Source organism: Erigeron canadensis, chromosome 2, assembly GCF_010389155.1.
Source record: "Erigeron canadensis isolate Cc75 chromosome 2, C_canadensis_v1, whole genome shotgun sequence".
Taxonomy (NCBI): domain Eukaryota; kingdom Viridiplantae; phylum Streptophyta; class Magnoliopsida; order Asterales; family Asteraceae; genus Erigeron; species Erigeron canadensis.
Genome location: NC_057762.1, coordinates 1,042,636 through 1,060,511, shown reverse-complemented (window position 1 = coordinate 1,060,511; position 17,876 = coordinate 1,042,636). Strand labels below are relative to the sequence as shown.

Here is a 17,876-nt window from a genome sequence, read left to right as displayed (position 1 = left end):
AGTACATTATAGTGGAACTATTTATAGAAAATGTATTTTCTTTCAAATTATTATATATATTTATCATAAACAATTAATTATAATTATCATAAAGCTAATTATATCTAAAGAAGTATATTTTTGGGTTTCTTGCATTATATGATTGAATACGCTTTCATTTAATAAGACGTGTGGTCATTATTTATTAAAAAAAAAACTAGTATTTTTAAATATGAGTGTTAGACCCGATGTAGATAACAAATTCTTTTGAGAGTCCATATTCTATTTTCGAGATAGGCCCTTTTTTGTTTTTTTTTTTAATTTTCGGATACGACTGTTATAAGTATGACAAATAACTTTTAATTTTGCCCCCTCGCAAAAAAATTTCTGGCTCCGTCTCTACATACAAAACCCCAAAACAAACAATAATGTAGAAAGTGAGATTAGATTAAAATTCGACTTGAGCTGAAGTTATTGACTTTAATCAAGCTGAAGTTCTAGAATTAAGGTCGTTGTCCATTGGACAGTAGCAGAACCAGACTAATAACGTTTCGTACTACAACTTTTTTCCACTAGGCCTATTTAACATTTCGAGACCTTTTAAGGAGATTTGGTTGTTTTTAACGTGTTTTAAGATTTTTTTAATACTTTTGGTAGTTTTTATATTTTATTTAGCTGTACAAGCACATCTTAATAAGTTTTATTGATAAGAAAATCTTTTGAAAGTTTAAAGAAATTGAAAAGTATCATATATATATATATATTGAAAAGTTATTCTGAGAACCATTTTTTTGCGAGAACCTTTGAGAACTTTTCAAATCAAGCTCAACCAATGATTATTCTTTACATAAAAATTGTTTTTTGATTGTTTTCTGAATAATTTATGTGTAATTTTGAAGCTTATAATTGTGTGGAGGCATGAATTATCATCCGTTATACAATTATGTGGATACTTGGATTCTTGATCACATGTGCATGAATATTACTATGATTATATGTGATTGACTTGCATACATGTGATCATAGCAATATTCGTGCACATGTGATCAAGAATCCAAATCTCCACATAATTATATAACGGATGATAATCCATGCTCCACACAATTATAAACTTCAAAATTATACATAAGTTATTCAGAAAATAATCAAAAAACAATTTTCATGTAAAGAACAATTACCGGTTGGGCTTGATTTGAAAAGTTCCCAAAGGTTCTCGCAAAAAAAGGTTCTCAAAATAATTTTACCATATATATATATATATTCATTTACTCCGTAGTATCAATAAAAATTACATAATTTCTCAAAAAATTTAAATTACACGGATTCAGCGGACCCGTAAATCGAGTTAGCCCAATAATACATGTGGTTTCCGTGGTTCCGACCCTACCATTGGAAACAAGCTGAGGGTATATAAAACAGGTGCTAGAATACGTGTAATGCAACTTGATTGATTCTAGCTCCTGTTTTGTTCCATTCGAAAGCAATCGTTTTTGTCATCTATTGAATCGATTATGTATTAATTAATATACATTTGTTAGTAGATAGATATATATGAGGGTGGGGTTTTCAAACTAAAGATTTAAAAAAATATCGAGTTAAATTTTATTTTTTTTTCTTTTTGAACGGTTAATTTGGGCTCAGTAGGAAAATCATGTCTCTATTTCTGAGAGCATTTGTTCACATTAGGATTTGAACCCAAAACCTCACAGTCTCAGACTTTATCATATATCAATCCATCTATTGATGATGGGTAAAGATCTGAGTTAAATGAAAATGCATGAATAGACGTTGATTTTATTACTTAAAAAAAGAGTTGAAGAAAATAATGTTTCAAGTTTCTATATTTGTAAATTATTGACAGATCGAAGCGATGGCTAATTAGCCGGCAGATTATTTTTACAGTATTAAATAAATAATTTACGTTTACAACGACCTTATACCTAATTAATAAACTAAGACAACTTTAAACCTAACTCCTCTTGAAAGTCCAAGTCTTTATAATCTCAGAACATATATTCGATCTACAAGCTATATACAAATGTTCCTATATATAAGCTTTCGGTTCCTATAATTATGTTCGATTACTTGATTAGTATGGACCAAAGGACCATAGACAAACAATATTTTCATAATGTAAGAAGTATATGAATCTTAAAGAGAAGGCAAAGATCGATGGGGGAATATATGACACCATACACGGATACACCAAATTAAAATTGTAGTGTAATAGTGAAAGTTTAGCCCGGAAACCAAACTTAAGTTCGGTTTTTTTTTGGTCATTAATATCTGAGTGTATTAAGTGGCTGCATGTATTAAAAATGTCTGTATGTATTACGTAAAATATAAATAATTGACGGTTATTTTTGTTCATAAAGTAAAAAAAAAACATTAAAATCGACCGAATGATTAAGTTTTTAACTATTAAATTTATTAATTAAAAAAGAAACAATGTCTTACTAGTTATACTAAAAACAGAATACTACGAGAACTTTACGTACGTACTACACGTGAATACTACGAGTAGTTAATTAAAGGATCCTCCCAAAGATGTGCCAAATGAGAATTGGCGCAAGGTTTTACATTATAGGGCTCAGACGCGTTTCAAAGACGGTCCACTGCAGGGCTAAACAAGAGATCAAATTAAAGTTATAAAATCAGTAGCTTGTATATATAATAAACTAAGTTATACGAGTACATTATAATATTTTAAAGCAAATTAACATTATTTGTTAAAATAAAACCAAACCTATACAAGATTTATATTTATATTGTATTTCTTTAATTTGTATGCTTATTTGATTTAATGTAATAATATTTTCTAAATAATAATATTTGTCAAATAAATTTCATATATATTATTAAATCAAAAATACGAAGTTATTGATGATGTGAAAATTATGTGGTTGTTTGTAAGAATGATAAATATATACCTTATAATTAATGGTAAAAATTGTTTGTGGGAAAGATAAAACAATATACAGAACCCAACTAGGGAATTTAGGGGAAAATCTCACAGTTTGACAAAGAAGCTCATTAGCAGCACAAGAGTAAGTAAACAAATCAGGTGTAGCGATAGGGCGGTTTACAATTTCTTCAAACAGGCTATTGCGCTCTAAGAAGTTGACATGCCATCAGATTGACTGTGCTGGTGACGTGGTCGATCTCTACCGGACGATGAAGAGGGAATGTCACTGAGTTCAATCACCACTGCTGTTCAAAAAATAAAAAATAACACAAAACATCATTAAAACAAAAATTAATTTTTTTTCCCATTCTTATCCATTCTTTTCAATTTGTAGACAATGGAGAGAATCTAAACCTTTCCCACTATTTCATTCTTGATTCTATTCTCTGATTCAACCAAACAAGAGAAGTCATTCTCATTCTCTTTCACTTTTTTCATTCTCATTCCCTTTCATCTCTTTTCGCCAGGGTTGGTGTTTGTTTAGGTAGTAGAGAAAAACAAATGTGATGAAATTGAATTATAAAATTATTTGACAACTCATAGTTAGAATGATCGATGTCGTATACACTTTCATAAATTGATTAAAAAGACATAAATTTTATTATACTGAATATAATAAATTTTTAAGTAAGACTATGTAGAAAAAGTCAAAAGTTGAGAATTCCTCATCATGCATAACATGTGGATTTGCTTATGATTTTATTGGTTTAGATATTAAAAGAAGGAAAAGGTATAAATTCATTATACAAAGTCAAATTAAAGTTCATAAAAAAAGTTCAACTTGAAGACAATTGTCACGAAATTAATAAATTCTTAAACAAAACTAACAACTCCAAATCAAGCTAAAGACACGGCGGCCAACTTTCTTTCCTTTTTATTAATCGACTGATTAAGATTTCACGATCAATCGAACTAGTTTATCAAGAGATCGATGAATGCAAAGTACGTAATTAATACCAGGGAAAAAAAAAAAAGGAAAAATCAAAACGAAAACGATACTTTTTATTTTTAAAGAACGTGTAGTGCGCCACAATTATATATAACAAACCAATGAGGTAATGCATATCGGTGGCAACCAACATTCTATTGAATCAAAATTCTATACCTACTAAAAAAAGTCTATATTTGAAATATAATAAAGAGGCGGCTATATATGTTTGCTCCCTCTACCAACCTTAACAAGTTAATATATTAATATTACAATCTTAAGAAATTAATTACTAATATTGGTTAGGGCATGATCAATATATATTCATATGAATGTGTAGATTTAGATTTTAAGGTTTCGTTAATTAGATCGAAATAAACTATACACTGATTTCTTTCACCAGGCTATCGAATAAGTGAACGAGTTAAACGTCATTAATGTCAATTGTACACGTACTTCATCAATAATGAAATGACAAACAAAACAATGTCAACCTCCAAAATTGCAAGTTCACCTATAAATATTAGAGGCAAACAACGATGGTGGAAAAACTTTGAAACGGTTGGTGAAGAATTAGTGACGATGGAACTAAATTCAAAAAAATCACAATTCTTTTGTAATTTTGTTGCGGAGAATGGTATTCCTCGGAACTTCTCTTCATCAGTAAGGACTCTTGAACAAAATGAGTCATTGAGAGAAAAAACCGCAATCTGATTATGGAAACGCACATATGCTCTATGAAGGATGCCTTACAAATAATATAGCATTTGTCTACATACATTTTTAGTTAACGTGAATACAATAAAAAATTTGTAATGCTTTTATATGTGTACAATAATAAAAAGTGTAAATTTTTAAAATTCCTCAATTTTAAGTGTGGATTAATTATTACACACTTTTAGTTCGTATATTTTTATAAACATAAAAGCGTGACAAAATTTTTAAACAAATGCAACATTATTTTTTATTAATGTAAACTTGCTATTTTATGTTCAACGTGCTACACTCAAGATCGTAAAATTGCATATGAAATCTTAAGGGTGTAGAAAACAATATAGCACTTATTTTCATGTCTTATGAGTTTGGACGTTTCAATTTTCACTATTTGTAGTATTTGTGAAACTTTGTTAATTTAGCGATCTTAAGTAATTTCGATTGTAGTAGTGATTTATAAGCTAGAGTACGTTGTTGTAAACTTATTGATCGTACGTTGTTGTAAAAGTTAATTCCTATGTACTATCCTCTAATTAACTATTACATTAACAGGCTAGGTCAATAATAATGAATAAACAGTTGGATAAATGATCTAGCTTTACACGAAACAATATACTCGAATATTTTATTCCATTCCATATATACATACGGACGTAGTATAGACACATGGGTCAACCCGCCATATAGACTTTTGAAATATTTATACACGCACCAAATAGCTCATCACATCCTCCATGTCTCTTTAATCAGTACTATATATATACATGATCTCGATCAATGCATGCAAAACATATATAACTACATTCTTAATTAATACTAACACTACGTACGTACTGAATTAATTAAACGATCGATCGATGAAGATTATAAGCAGCAGCAGCTTCCAATTAGCTTATTTAGGGATTCTTCTTGTCATACTTTTATTCATCAATATCCACTCGTTGCAAGCTGCCACTCTTCAATATACTTTCGTTGTAAGCTTGATTTACATCCACGTTGACTTTATATATATTTATTTGATCTTAATTTGAACACTTAATTGATCAGATAAATTCTTATCGGTCGATCGTTTCTCATTTTATCACTTTTATATATATATATATATTAAATAAATAATGTTTTCAAATCACTTTTGTATAGGAAAAGAATGATATATAGAAGAGAAATGAAATGAAATGGTAATTATACTTAAATTTGTTTTCATTTTCAATCATCCAAAAGAAAAAAAAAAAAAAAAACTCAGTAGAAAGCAAGCCTAGCTTCAAAGCAAATTAATCGCGTTAAGTTTCCCATTGCATACTTTTCCTTGTTTGAAAAAAAATAAGAGTTATAAAAAATAAACTATATATGTGCTCTCTTTCCTTTCATTATTAATTCTTCAATTCTCTTCTACGTATATATATATATGTGGTAAATTATACAATACGTATTAATTGTCTACTTATGATGGATCAAACCGATTAGGGTTCATATTCTAATTATCTACCGTTAATATATATATACACTATAGTACTAATTATGATCATCATCAGGTTGACGAAACCAACTACACGAGGTTATGCAACACCAAGAGCCTTATAACCGTGAACGGGCTCTTCCCAGGGCCAACCATTACAGCTCGTAGAGGTGACACCGTCATCGTTGATGTTATCAACAGGGCTGAACACAATATCACAATTCATTGGTGCGCATAAATACATATACATCGTATAATTAATTTCATTCTTTAGATATGTTGATATAATGTATATATATATATGTATGTATGTATAGGCATGGAGTGAAACAACCAAGGTATCCATGGTCTGATGGACCGGAGTTTGTAACACAATGCCCGATCCAACCAGGGGGTAACTTTAGCCAACGGGTTTTTCTCTCTGACGAAGAAGGCACGTTGTGGTGGCACGCACACAGTGATTGGTCGCGTGCCACTGTTCATGGCTTGTTTGTCATCCTACCCAGGCTTGGAACGACTTACCCTTTTCGCCAACCTGATGCAGAAGTCCCCGTTGTTATAGGTTTATTTTTAGTCACTCGCAATCTCTTTTCATTTCTATATATAAATTAGTTACCATATATATACATATATGTAATTCTAGTTAATAAGTAAAGTAAATCGATCATTTTAATTTTCGATTTATAAAAATACAGAAGTTTAAACTAGCTAGCTAGACACAGATCGATATAATTCCATTAAAATTCACTGCTAAACAAAGCCTTAAAGGCTTTCGTTAAGGTGCATTAATTAGTTCTACACTTACCATAAAATTCAAGGGACCGACATTTAATATGGAAATGTATAACCTTTTTATGCACGTTAAGAGAAGCCCTAAAGGCTTCCTTTAACATTTTCCTTATTTTTAACTTTAATATATTTTCGATCCAAAACCTCTATAATCTGATCAATCAATTGAGGATAAATGTAATATAAATAAAATTACTTTAATAAATATACTGAGGCGTTGTTGTCGTTATTATTTGTATATTGTGTGTACTTATATACACAATGAATGAATTAATTTTTCAACAAAAAATGTTTATATTTTTCTACCATTAATTACAATTTTTTTTTAAGAGATCGATACAAGTTGAAGTAGTACATTTAATAAGTTTCGTTTCATATGTATATAAGACAATAAGACATGCATAAATTGTTCATTAATTTTCATATAAAATACTCACATTCTATTAATTATTAATCATTATATATTATATGAGAATTGATAATAATACCAAATTATTTAATTATTTTACCACATTTATATATGCAGTTAATATGTGTACAGTCTGCAATGATACTTGTACATGGTAGTAAGAAAATAATAAAAAAGTGATACAAATATCATCTCCTATATATATTATATTGTTCAAAACATTCTAACTACTGCTTTTCTTTAATAGAAACTAATCAAATATATGTCGGACCAGAGTGGCCGGAATGATATGATTATACCTTCCTTAATAGTATTATTATATTAATACGTGCAGAGGACGTTTATATTTATATATATACTTTGATTGGATCCCACGTCTAGAACGTCTTTGATTTATTTGTTTTTAAAGAAAATCTAGCTAGCTAGATCAAGTGCATTATTATTATTATTATTATTATTATTATTATTATTATTATTATTATTATTATTATTATGTATATATCTACGTAAGTAGGTATGCCGGCCGTTTAATTAAAATTAGCTAGGTACGCATTTGAGCGATTTTAATTAATATAATACGAGTATAATATAATATAATCCGTATAGATCGATTTGAGATTAAATATAACTTTAATTTTGTAAAAGATGCATGATGGATGTGCAGGTGAATGGTGGGAAAGGGATATCCAAGAAGTGTTTGAAGAGTTTGTGAAAAGTGGTGGAGATCCGCAAAGTTCGGATGCTCTCACCATCAATGGTCAACCCGGTGATCTTTACAATTGCTCTGCTTCAGGTAATTTACTTACTGCTATAATCTTTCTTCTTCTAGCTAGACTAGTGAGAATGACATAAAAAACATAAAGTTGGATCACTTTTATATGGAAAATGATAAATCTTTCAAACCAATCGTCCTAATATATCCATTTGTTAACATATGTAATTCACTAATTTTCTTTCCTAATCTCACCCTTTGATTTTTCACATGTCACAATCTTATTAAGTAGGAGGATTTGTAGGATAATAACTTAGGATGATTGATCATTACCCCTTTTATATTTCTTCCGTCTCACTGAAAGTGTTATGTTTTAAAATTTTAGAGTAATTTAACTTTTACGACTTTGACCATAAATAATTTTCTTTGTGTTAAATAATACTTGATGAAAGTTATATATATGAATTGATTGTCTTTTATAAATATTTTCAATGATATAACTTTTATCAAGTTTTATATATATAAAAGAATATATATTAGAGGTCAAAGTTTAAAAATTAAGACTTTGAATACGTACTAACTTGTGATGTGATTATATACATCTATGTAGGAACAACTAAGATAAGTCTCGATCAAGGAAAGACATACTTGCTCCGAATGGTGAATGCCGCCATGAACAACCTTGCCTTCTTCGCCGTCGCCAACCACTCTCTGACGGTGGTTGGATGCGACGGTGCCTACACCAAACCGCTCACATCAACCTATATCGTCATATCCCCTGGTCAAACCCTTGACCTTCTTTTAGAAGCCAACCAACCTCTCAACAACTATTACATGGCAGCCAAGCTATTCAACGGCCAACCGGCCAGTGATTTCGACAACACCACTACCACCGCCATCTTTGAATACACCAGTGGAAGAAACTTCTCATCCCCTCCTATCTTCCCTGACATGCCAGCTTTCAACGACCGCAATGCATCCGCTGTCTTTACTGGCAGTTTACGAAGTTTGGCCACCCCAGAACACCCCATCGACGTCCCGTTGAAAATAAAGAAAACACTTCTTTACACTCTTTCGATAAACTCAATACCGTGTGCATCAAATCAAACATGTGACGGACCAAACAACACCACACGTTTCGCAGCCAGCGTGAACAACATCACATTTGACTTGCCTTCAACGTCCATTTTGGGTGCTTACTATAGAGGAATAAACAACGGCGTGTATGGGGACGATTTCCCAGACGTTCCGCCTCTGAGGTTCAACTACACGCAGTCGCGTGGGTTGAACGCGTCGTTGAGAACGCCAGAGGTGGCAACGGATGTGGAAATGTTGAAGCATAACGAGACGGTGGAGTTGGTGTTTCAAGGGACGAATTTGTTGGCGGGAGTGGATCACCCCATGCATTTGCATGGGCATAGTTTTTACGTGGTGGGATGGGGTTTTGGTAATTTTAAGAGGTCACGTGATGTGTCGAGTTACAACCTGGTTGATCCTCCCTTGATGCAAACAATTGCGGTCCCTCAAAATGGTTGGACCGCCATTCGATTCAAAGCAGATAACCCTGGTACGTATCTATATCTATATATATTCATACATGATGGCCAATTAGTTAATAATTAACTAATAATATGATCCATCTGCATGCATGCAGGTGTATGGTTCATGCATTGTCATCTGGAGCGACATGTAAGTTGGGGGATGGGGATGGTTTTTATCGTAAGAAATGGAAAAGCTGCTAACGCTAGGGTTTTGCCACCACCTCCCGATATGCCTCCATGTTAATTAAGTACGATCAATTATATATATTAATATTGTGTACGAGTATTATTTTTTGGAAGCTATATATATATAGCTACTTCTTGTATTTAATTACGTAATTGTGAAAGTTAAAACGTACGGTACGCGTGTGTGTTTATATTCTCTACATTTGGCCGGAGACAGTTGTATTATTATTCTCCAAATTTAGTCAAATTAAAATTTTCTTGGCATTATTGTTTTGATCGAGTTCGATCGGTTCAATTGCATTATCAATAAGTGCATGTACGTAGTCGTAACCCAAATTGTTGAGTGAATTATAATTTATACTAGTAATAATCATATATATTTCTACTGCCAGAGTTCCCAATTTCTACCTTCATCTCTAGCAATCACGTTTTTTATTTCATATTTAAAATTTACACCATTGTAGTTTTGTACTTATTAGTTAATACATCTGTGATTAAAAATAAGACTAGTTTTGTATAAATGATCCATTTGAATTGATTATACTCTTCATTTGAGATATGAACTAATTAACTTATATAAAAAAATATGATATATAAAATATGATGATACGATATTATGATACAAAGAAAATAAACATATATCTTCAAATACTTAAAAGGATAACCATATACAACATACCTATCCATATACAGGTAACTTTGCCAAAGGCACAATAAATACGAAATTAGTAAATTTCAAATAAGCATTATTGAGTCATGGATTCCCTGAGAAGACTCAACACCGAATTTTGTTAGCGATTTCTCGGCGACTATCATTATTTTCAGAGTTAAGGATAAGTTCAATGACTCCCTACCAAGTTTTGCAAGTCAAATTTAATTAGGCGGGAAAAGGAAGATAAGAAAACAGGTCCTCAAAAACACGTGTTGATCAAGGAGAATGAAGACATGTGACCTTGTACCAAATTGGTACTTTGCTGTTTCTCTTTCATACCCGATGTGAAAAAAAATAAGATGAAGATAGAGACACATGTAGATAAGTCTTACACACCAATAGATGATCGACAACCTTTCTAGTGTCAACATTTAATGGGTTGTCATGTGATGCCTTCTCTCACTCTATATAAAGCATCACTTGACCTAGCCGCATGATTAGCGTTCATTTTGTGATAAAAACCGCTATCAAAAGTCCACATTTCAATGTCAAAAATGAGTTAATATTCCGGAACTACTGATACTTAATGGATTCGATATTTACGCAGGTTCATGGAAGACGCGAGTGAGGGTAAATGGCATCAATCAACTCAAGATGAAGGCCTATGAAATTACAAGACACAAGAAGGTGATACGGGAGTCGAGTGAAGCGAATCGAGAAGCAGCAGGAGCTGCCAACGTCGTTGGCCCATTATCAGCAGGCCCCAGCGCCGCTTGGTGACGCAGTTCAACAACCGACTTAATCACCTATTTAAGCTGAAGCAACCCTCAAAACCCTAAGAGAGAGCCGATTCAGCAACCTTAGCCGCCCACAACAAACCCTAGGTCAACTTTACATATTCCACTGAGGTTTTGGAGCTTCTAACACCTTCCGATCTTCATCTTCTACCTAGATCTACTCTCTTATTTTACTTTCAGTTGGTAAACAATGTCTTTCATCTTTTCAGACTTTGTTATTCCTTTAATAATATTAGGCTAATAGGCTGAATACTTGTTTGGATCAATGTGATCATGTAGACGTTTATCTATTTTACTTTATTTGTTAGATCTGTTGGAGTGTGTTTTACTGTTTATCGTAGATCCTTGTTTTACTAGTTCTTCATATTATTATCGGTTCTATATCCGAATATATTAGTTTAATTCTGATGATCAGTCTATTATCATATACTAACTAATATGCTAGGATGGAAAACACTAGTCAGTCAATAACTAGCTGTAAAAGGTGATTCACTTATAACTAAGGGATCCAGAACCATAGTAATTAGGATGAATAGAACATGATGCTTAACAATGTCAAACGCGATCCAGTGGCATGAAAATGTGCACTGTGGTCACCGTAGGGAATTATTATCTGGTCATGGCTTAAGAGTCGGGTATACTAAAAGATGAATTAGTAACACGAACTTTAGGTCATTAATGCTTAAACAATGAATCTAATGAGAATTTATTTAAAAAGTAGTGTAAGTCTAGGGACAGAAGAAAAAATGTTGGTTAGCATTGCCATCAACTGTAGCTGGCAATCATGACCTGGAAACAAAATGTTGTCATTCATATTGATTTTATGTTAATTTGCTGCAAGCATTATAATTTTCAATTTTGGAAGTGTAATAATTATCTTGTTGAAATGAATCTGATGCAGCCCCCCCTTTAAATGGCCCCAAACATAGGGAAGATGGGTGGCTCGAGATCGAGGGCAAGTTTCTCAGTTGGAAGGGGGCAGAAAGGGATCTCGAGATGACCATGATGGAGGTGAAAGGAGGAACTTGGAAGGGTGGTATGATCATTCAAGAGATCAAGATTAGGCCAAAGGCAAGTTAGATAATAAATTTATTATTGACAATAAGTGTGATGCTTTTAGTTTTGTACTTAAGAGTACGTTGATGGTTTATACCAAATTATCTCTTCTGTGTTGTATCATCAATTGGCGCGCAGTGCATATCTTTACTAGCAACTTTCATTTTATTATCTGTTTTTATACATATTTTCTTTGATAAATTTAGCATCAATGGTTGGTTAGAATCTATTATTTGGAATGTGTACATATTATATAATATTTTCATATTATAAAGCAATGGAAAACATCTAGCTACACCCTTGTTTAAAATAATGATACGAGTAGCAATATAAACAACGATGTGGGTTAGAATTAGCGACATAGTTAGCAATATGGTTGCATATGTCACTAAAAATAGCGGCATATATGGCGACGACATATACTAGCATGTTGCAAAAAAATGGAGACGTACATGGCAACATAGCTTTTGACATCGCAAAAATCTGTGTCATGCATCAGTATGTTGCAAACTTCGTCTCCAACAGTAGCGACATGGTCCTATATGCCACTAAAATTTGCAACTCCTTTATAGCGACGATGACCTAAATATTGCTAAACATGTTGCTAGACGAAAATATGTCGCTAAATTTGTGTCTAAATCTGTCTCTAGATTACAATTTTTTTGTAGTGATATGAGTAGCAACACGTGTTCCAATGTCTTGATAAACGGAGAACTTTCAGATTCGTTTGAGCAAGGTCACCGCATCTTTCCACAATTCCCAAAAGGAAGAGAATGAAAAAGGGTAAACCCATATCCTATATCGGCACACTTAGCTCATACTTGCTACATTTACGGTGTGTAGCTTTAGTCACCGCACGACCAGACGCAAAGTCAACAATACCAGTTAGCGTCAAGGGAGATGAACCCGTCAAATTGACGCATACATCAAGGCCTCCATCCCACGAGTAAAGCAATATATCAGTCGGATGTAAGGTGTTGTCTCTTTCTTCAATAAGCCTAATATCATCTTCTATACGAGCCGAGAACTCATACCATGAACAAATGTCAATTGTCTCTTTATCCAGTAAAGCAATATTATTATTATTGAAATATTCATATTCAATATTCATAGTTTCATACTCTTACTGCATATATAACATAACATTCCAATTCTAATTGTCCATCAGTCCACGACTCCACGTACCAAATGTACGAATTAATTTGTATATATCTCATTGGGCTTTCTAGTGGAATGGACCAATGGGGTCTTAAATCACTAAAAGAAAAAAAATTCATTTCTTTCACATTTTGTTATAAAAAATATGAAGAAATTTATGAACTTAATTACATAAAAAAAATTTATAGAAAAAAGTTACATTTAAAAGTGTGAATAAATTTTAAAAGTTATAATTTTTTCCACACTTATAAGTGTGTAAACAAAATGTTAACACTTAAAAGTAAACATTTTCACACTTAAAAGTGTAAAAGTCAATTTGTAACACATGATTTCTTCACACTTAAAAGTGTAAAATAAGTGTTAAAAATTAACTTTCACACTCTTAAGTGTGAATAATTGATATATTTTTATACACATGAAAGTGTGAACTTTCTTTTCCACATATATAAGTGTGTTAATATTGTGATTTTTTAAATTTCTTTACACTTTGAAATGTAAATTATTTTTACACACTTTTAAATGTGATTAAATTAAGAAATTTTTCACACTTTTCAAAGGTTGGAAAAACAAGTGTGAGAAAATGACATATTTATTGTAGTGAATTGTCTATTAAATATTTAAATACGTAAGTTAATTAATTAAATATTTAAATCCGTCAATCCATAAGTTAATTAATTAAATATTTAAATACGTGTTCTTTGAGCTATTAAAAAAATTTATTACAAAAAAATAATCATAAAATGTATGCATGATTGATAATATTATTGATGAAGAAAATATCAACTTAATTTAAACTTGTTTTTGAGTTATATTAATGACTCCGACATATAAATTGATCAAAAACGCCAGATCGTATAGCAAAAACATAACAAAATCACAGTGCCACTACTAGAAAAAATTTCTTTAATATACCAATTGCGTATCATAAAATGGGTCAAATGACACGTTTTTTGGTGTCATAAATCGACCCATCATAAATCTTTATGACACACATTTTGCGCGTCATGAATTTATGACACGTTTTTATGACCCTTTACGACACACTTTTATGACACTATTTTATGACACTTTTTTTGCGTGTCATGGTTCAAATTTACAATCGCTAAATTATATAGAATTCAAGACCGGTAAATGAAGTTTGCCACATAATTTGCCCATTCTTCACGAATTTCATCCAAATCATCATCTGTGTATTCATTACAAAAAAAATGTCATTTATTCACACTTACTTATAAGAAGTGTGAAAAAATTTCTTAATTTGTTCACACTTAAAAATGTTTAAAAAGTATTCATATTTAAAAGTGCAAAGAAATTTGAAAAATCATAACTTTTTCATACTTAAATATGTGGGGAATTGAAAAAAAATTCACACCTCCAAGTGTGTAAAACTATATCAATTGTTCACACTTAAAAATGTAAAGATTAATATGTAACACCAAATTTATTCACACAAGAAAGGTGTAAAGAAATTTGGTGTTACAATTTAACTTTCACACTTTAAGTTTGAATATGTTTAACATTTATTCACACTTTTAAGTGCAAATTCTTTCTTTTCACATATATAAGTGTGAAAAAGTCATAATTTTTCAAACTTTTATATGTTTATACTTTGTAAATATTTTTAAATGTGAAAAATTTAAGAAATTTTTTCACATTTTTTTAAAGTAAATATGAATAAATGAAATTCTTGTTGTAGTGATTCTTTTTTACCTTCTCCGATCTGCACCTTGTAACCTGTTTTCAAAAATTATATAAGGAATATGTGTAAATGTAAATACTATAAATCTAGTGATTCTGAAAGCTTTATGCATCGAAAGACTACATCGAAAGAGCTAAATCCATACATCATGCAAAAGATCTGCATTCACAAGAAAAACCAACACAGAAGTCATGGTAATGCCTAATCCTATGACCTCGTATTGTACCTTAAAAGTCTAACAACAACTGAGGAAATATTATTAAAAGCTATTTTTCTAGTAGTGGCGGAATGTGTTAAACTTCTTTTAATCACCATCCATTCAGCATAATACACGTACGATGTGTCGTGGTATTTCAAAATCCTACTCCATATGTTGTATTGGGGCAGAGGAAGTCGATTGTTTCCTATATGAATTTGGCGCTGTATTGGAGTATTATAGTAATGGTTAACGGACTTGAAATAAAAAATGGTCCTCAAAGCTAGTGTGATGCAACCTGCATTTGATCGACTTAAAGTTGGACCATCTTTTGGCTACGAAATGTTATACTACAAAAAAGAAGTTCATGTACGCGCGTGATTCAACACTTGTTGTCAGTTGCCACCCACGAGTGTGGCTGTACGTGGCCCTAATATTATATTTAAATTTGGGTGAGTATAAGAGTGTAAGAGGTAGGTAGGAGTAGGAGTAGGAGATTGGGGTCGGGGCATCGCCATCATGGTAACACAACCGTCATCCCTCTTCATCATTCCCATCTTGAAATTCTCACGACCCCCCACCAAATTAATTATTTGCCATTTCTTTTTCCCAAAAAACAAAATACGAGTACTCCATGCCCCTCGTTCCTCCTATGTCATCATTGCATGCAACCCCGGCCCCTCTCTAATTATGGATCGGAGTAGTACCTTTCTTTTATTCATCCAATTTCTATATATATAGATCATTTTTTGGTCAATCAAGATAACTTTTTGCATATGGAAAAATATGATCGATATGATCCTCTCTTTCAACCTAAAATAGTGTTTTTATATTAACAGTGTTTGTTTCATTTTTTGTTTTTTCTTTCCCAGTATCGATATAATGAGCACTGTGAACTATCTGCTTCAAAAAAGATAGTTATAAAGAAGATTAATCATTTCTCTTAGTTTATATACTAGCTTATATATAACCCGCGTGACATGCGTAAAAACATATAAAATAGTTAAACTTGTACATATAAAAAGCTGGCAGAAAAAATAAAAACTAAAATGTATAAAAGCTAAGAGAAGAAAAAATGTACCGTAATGTGAAAAAATATTTTCTTTGATTACTTTATTTATTTTGTATATTAAATTTATCTTGCATTTTAATAATCTTTTACATAAGAACCCTAATTAGAATATGGAAGACCGATCATTATCATCACATTAAAAAATCAAGAATTTATAAATTTGTAAATAAAAATCCTCATTAAAATATGGATCAGAGTTAAAAAAAATTTGCTTAAAAAAACGTTTCTCAGGTTGCTTTGTTATTAAAATGCTTGCAATCTATATTATAAAAAAAATTAATGAAAAATTACAAAAGGTCGAAATGTTTGAGTGTTTGAAATAAATGGTGAAAGTTGGAGGACTAAAAACGTCTTTGACTAAAAGTCTAGTAAAAAATGATGTAAGCATTTTAATCCAATGGTAAAAAATAAAAGAATGAATTTCAATGTAGGGTATAGATTTCTCATTGTTTTATTTAAGGTTTCTCTTTTAATATATATATAAAAGATTATGAAATAATCGAGTAAATAACAACTTAGTTTAATTTATATATTATGAAGGTACGTGTGTGTGTTTTCTTTACATTTGGAAAATTAATTTGTATTATTATTCTCCAAATATAGTCAAAAATTAATAAGTGCATGTACGTAGTCGATCGTAACCCAAATTGTTGAGTGAATTATAGTAATCATATTTCTACTGCCAGAGTTCTCAATTCCTACGTACCTTCATCTCTAGCAATCACGTTTTTGATTTCATATTTAAAAGTTAGGGGTAAGCAGAAATCGAACCGAAAACCGAAAAAACCATGAAAACTGAAAAAACCGAAAACCGAAAAAACCAAAACCAATGGTTTTGGTTTTTCAAAAACCGAAAGTTGTGGTTCGGTTTTGGTTTCTAATGAAAAACCGAACCATAAAAATCGAATCGAACCAAATATATATATTTTTAATTTATTTTATATTTATAGTACTTTATCGTTAATTTTTGATAAACATGTTAATATATTTGCATTTTTAGGTGTATATAGTAATATTATTTATATGTTTTAAGTGAAAATACACAACAAAATTAGTTTGTTTTAATAATTGTATAATTTAACAACACGAAAAAGATATAAATAGTTATATATAAAATTTGTTTGAAGTTTGTACAACTTACTTTTATGGATTTGTTGTCATTGTTGTATTGTAATTGTTATTAATATTGTTTTGAAAACTTGTTGAAATTAATTAAAGTGTAATTATAGGGTATAAAACTTATAAACTTTTCATGCTTAATTTGACCCAAACTATAAGTGGTTGAAAAACCAAAAAATCGAACTGAAATAGACCCAAACCGACAAAACCGAAAAAACCGAAACCCAATGGTTTTAGTTTTCAAAAATCAAATTATAACGGTTCGGTTTTGGTTTTAGTCAAAAACCGAACTGTACTCACCTCTATTTAAAATTTATACCACCGGAGTTTTTGAGTGGCTTACACTTATCCATCTAGCTAGCAGATCCAACTTCATGTGTATAAAGCCCAAATACCCCTTCATAAACGGCCCAAACACTTAGAAAACACAGCCCTATTCCCACTCTTT

At 31.1% G+C, this 17,876-nt stretch overlaps 1 protein-coding gene across 1 annotated transcript; it reads left to right on the top strand.

The window, feature by feature from the left end:
• Positions 1-5,394: 5,394 nt before the first annotated feature.
• LOC122589449 (laccase-15-like) lies at positions 5,395-9,881 on the top strand. Its single transcript, XM_043761741.1, has 6 exons — positions 5,395-5,560; positions 6,119-6,270; positions 6,360-6,604; positions 7,905-8,033; positions 8,563-9,519; positions 9,607-9,881. Exons 1-6 carry the CDS (start codon positions 5,444-5,446, stop codon positions 9,735-9,737), a joined length of 1,731 nt encoding a protein of 576 aa, XP_043617676.1. The 5' UTR covers positions 5,395-5,443; the 3' UTR covers positions 9,738-9,881.
• Positions 9,882-17,876: the final 7,995 nt, after the last annotated feature.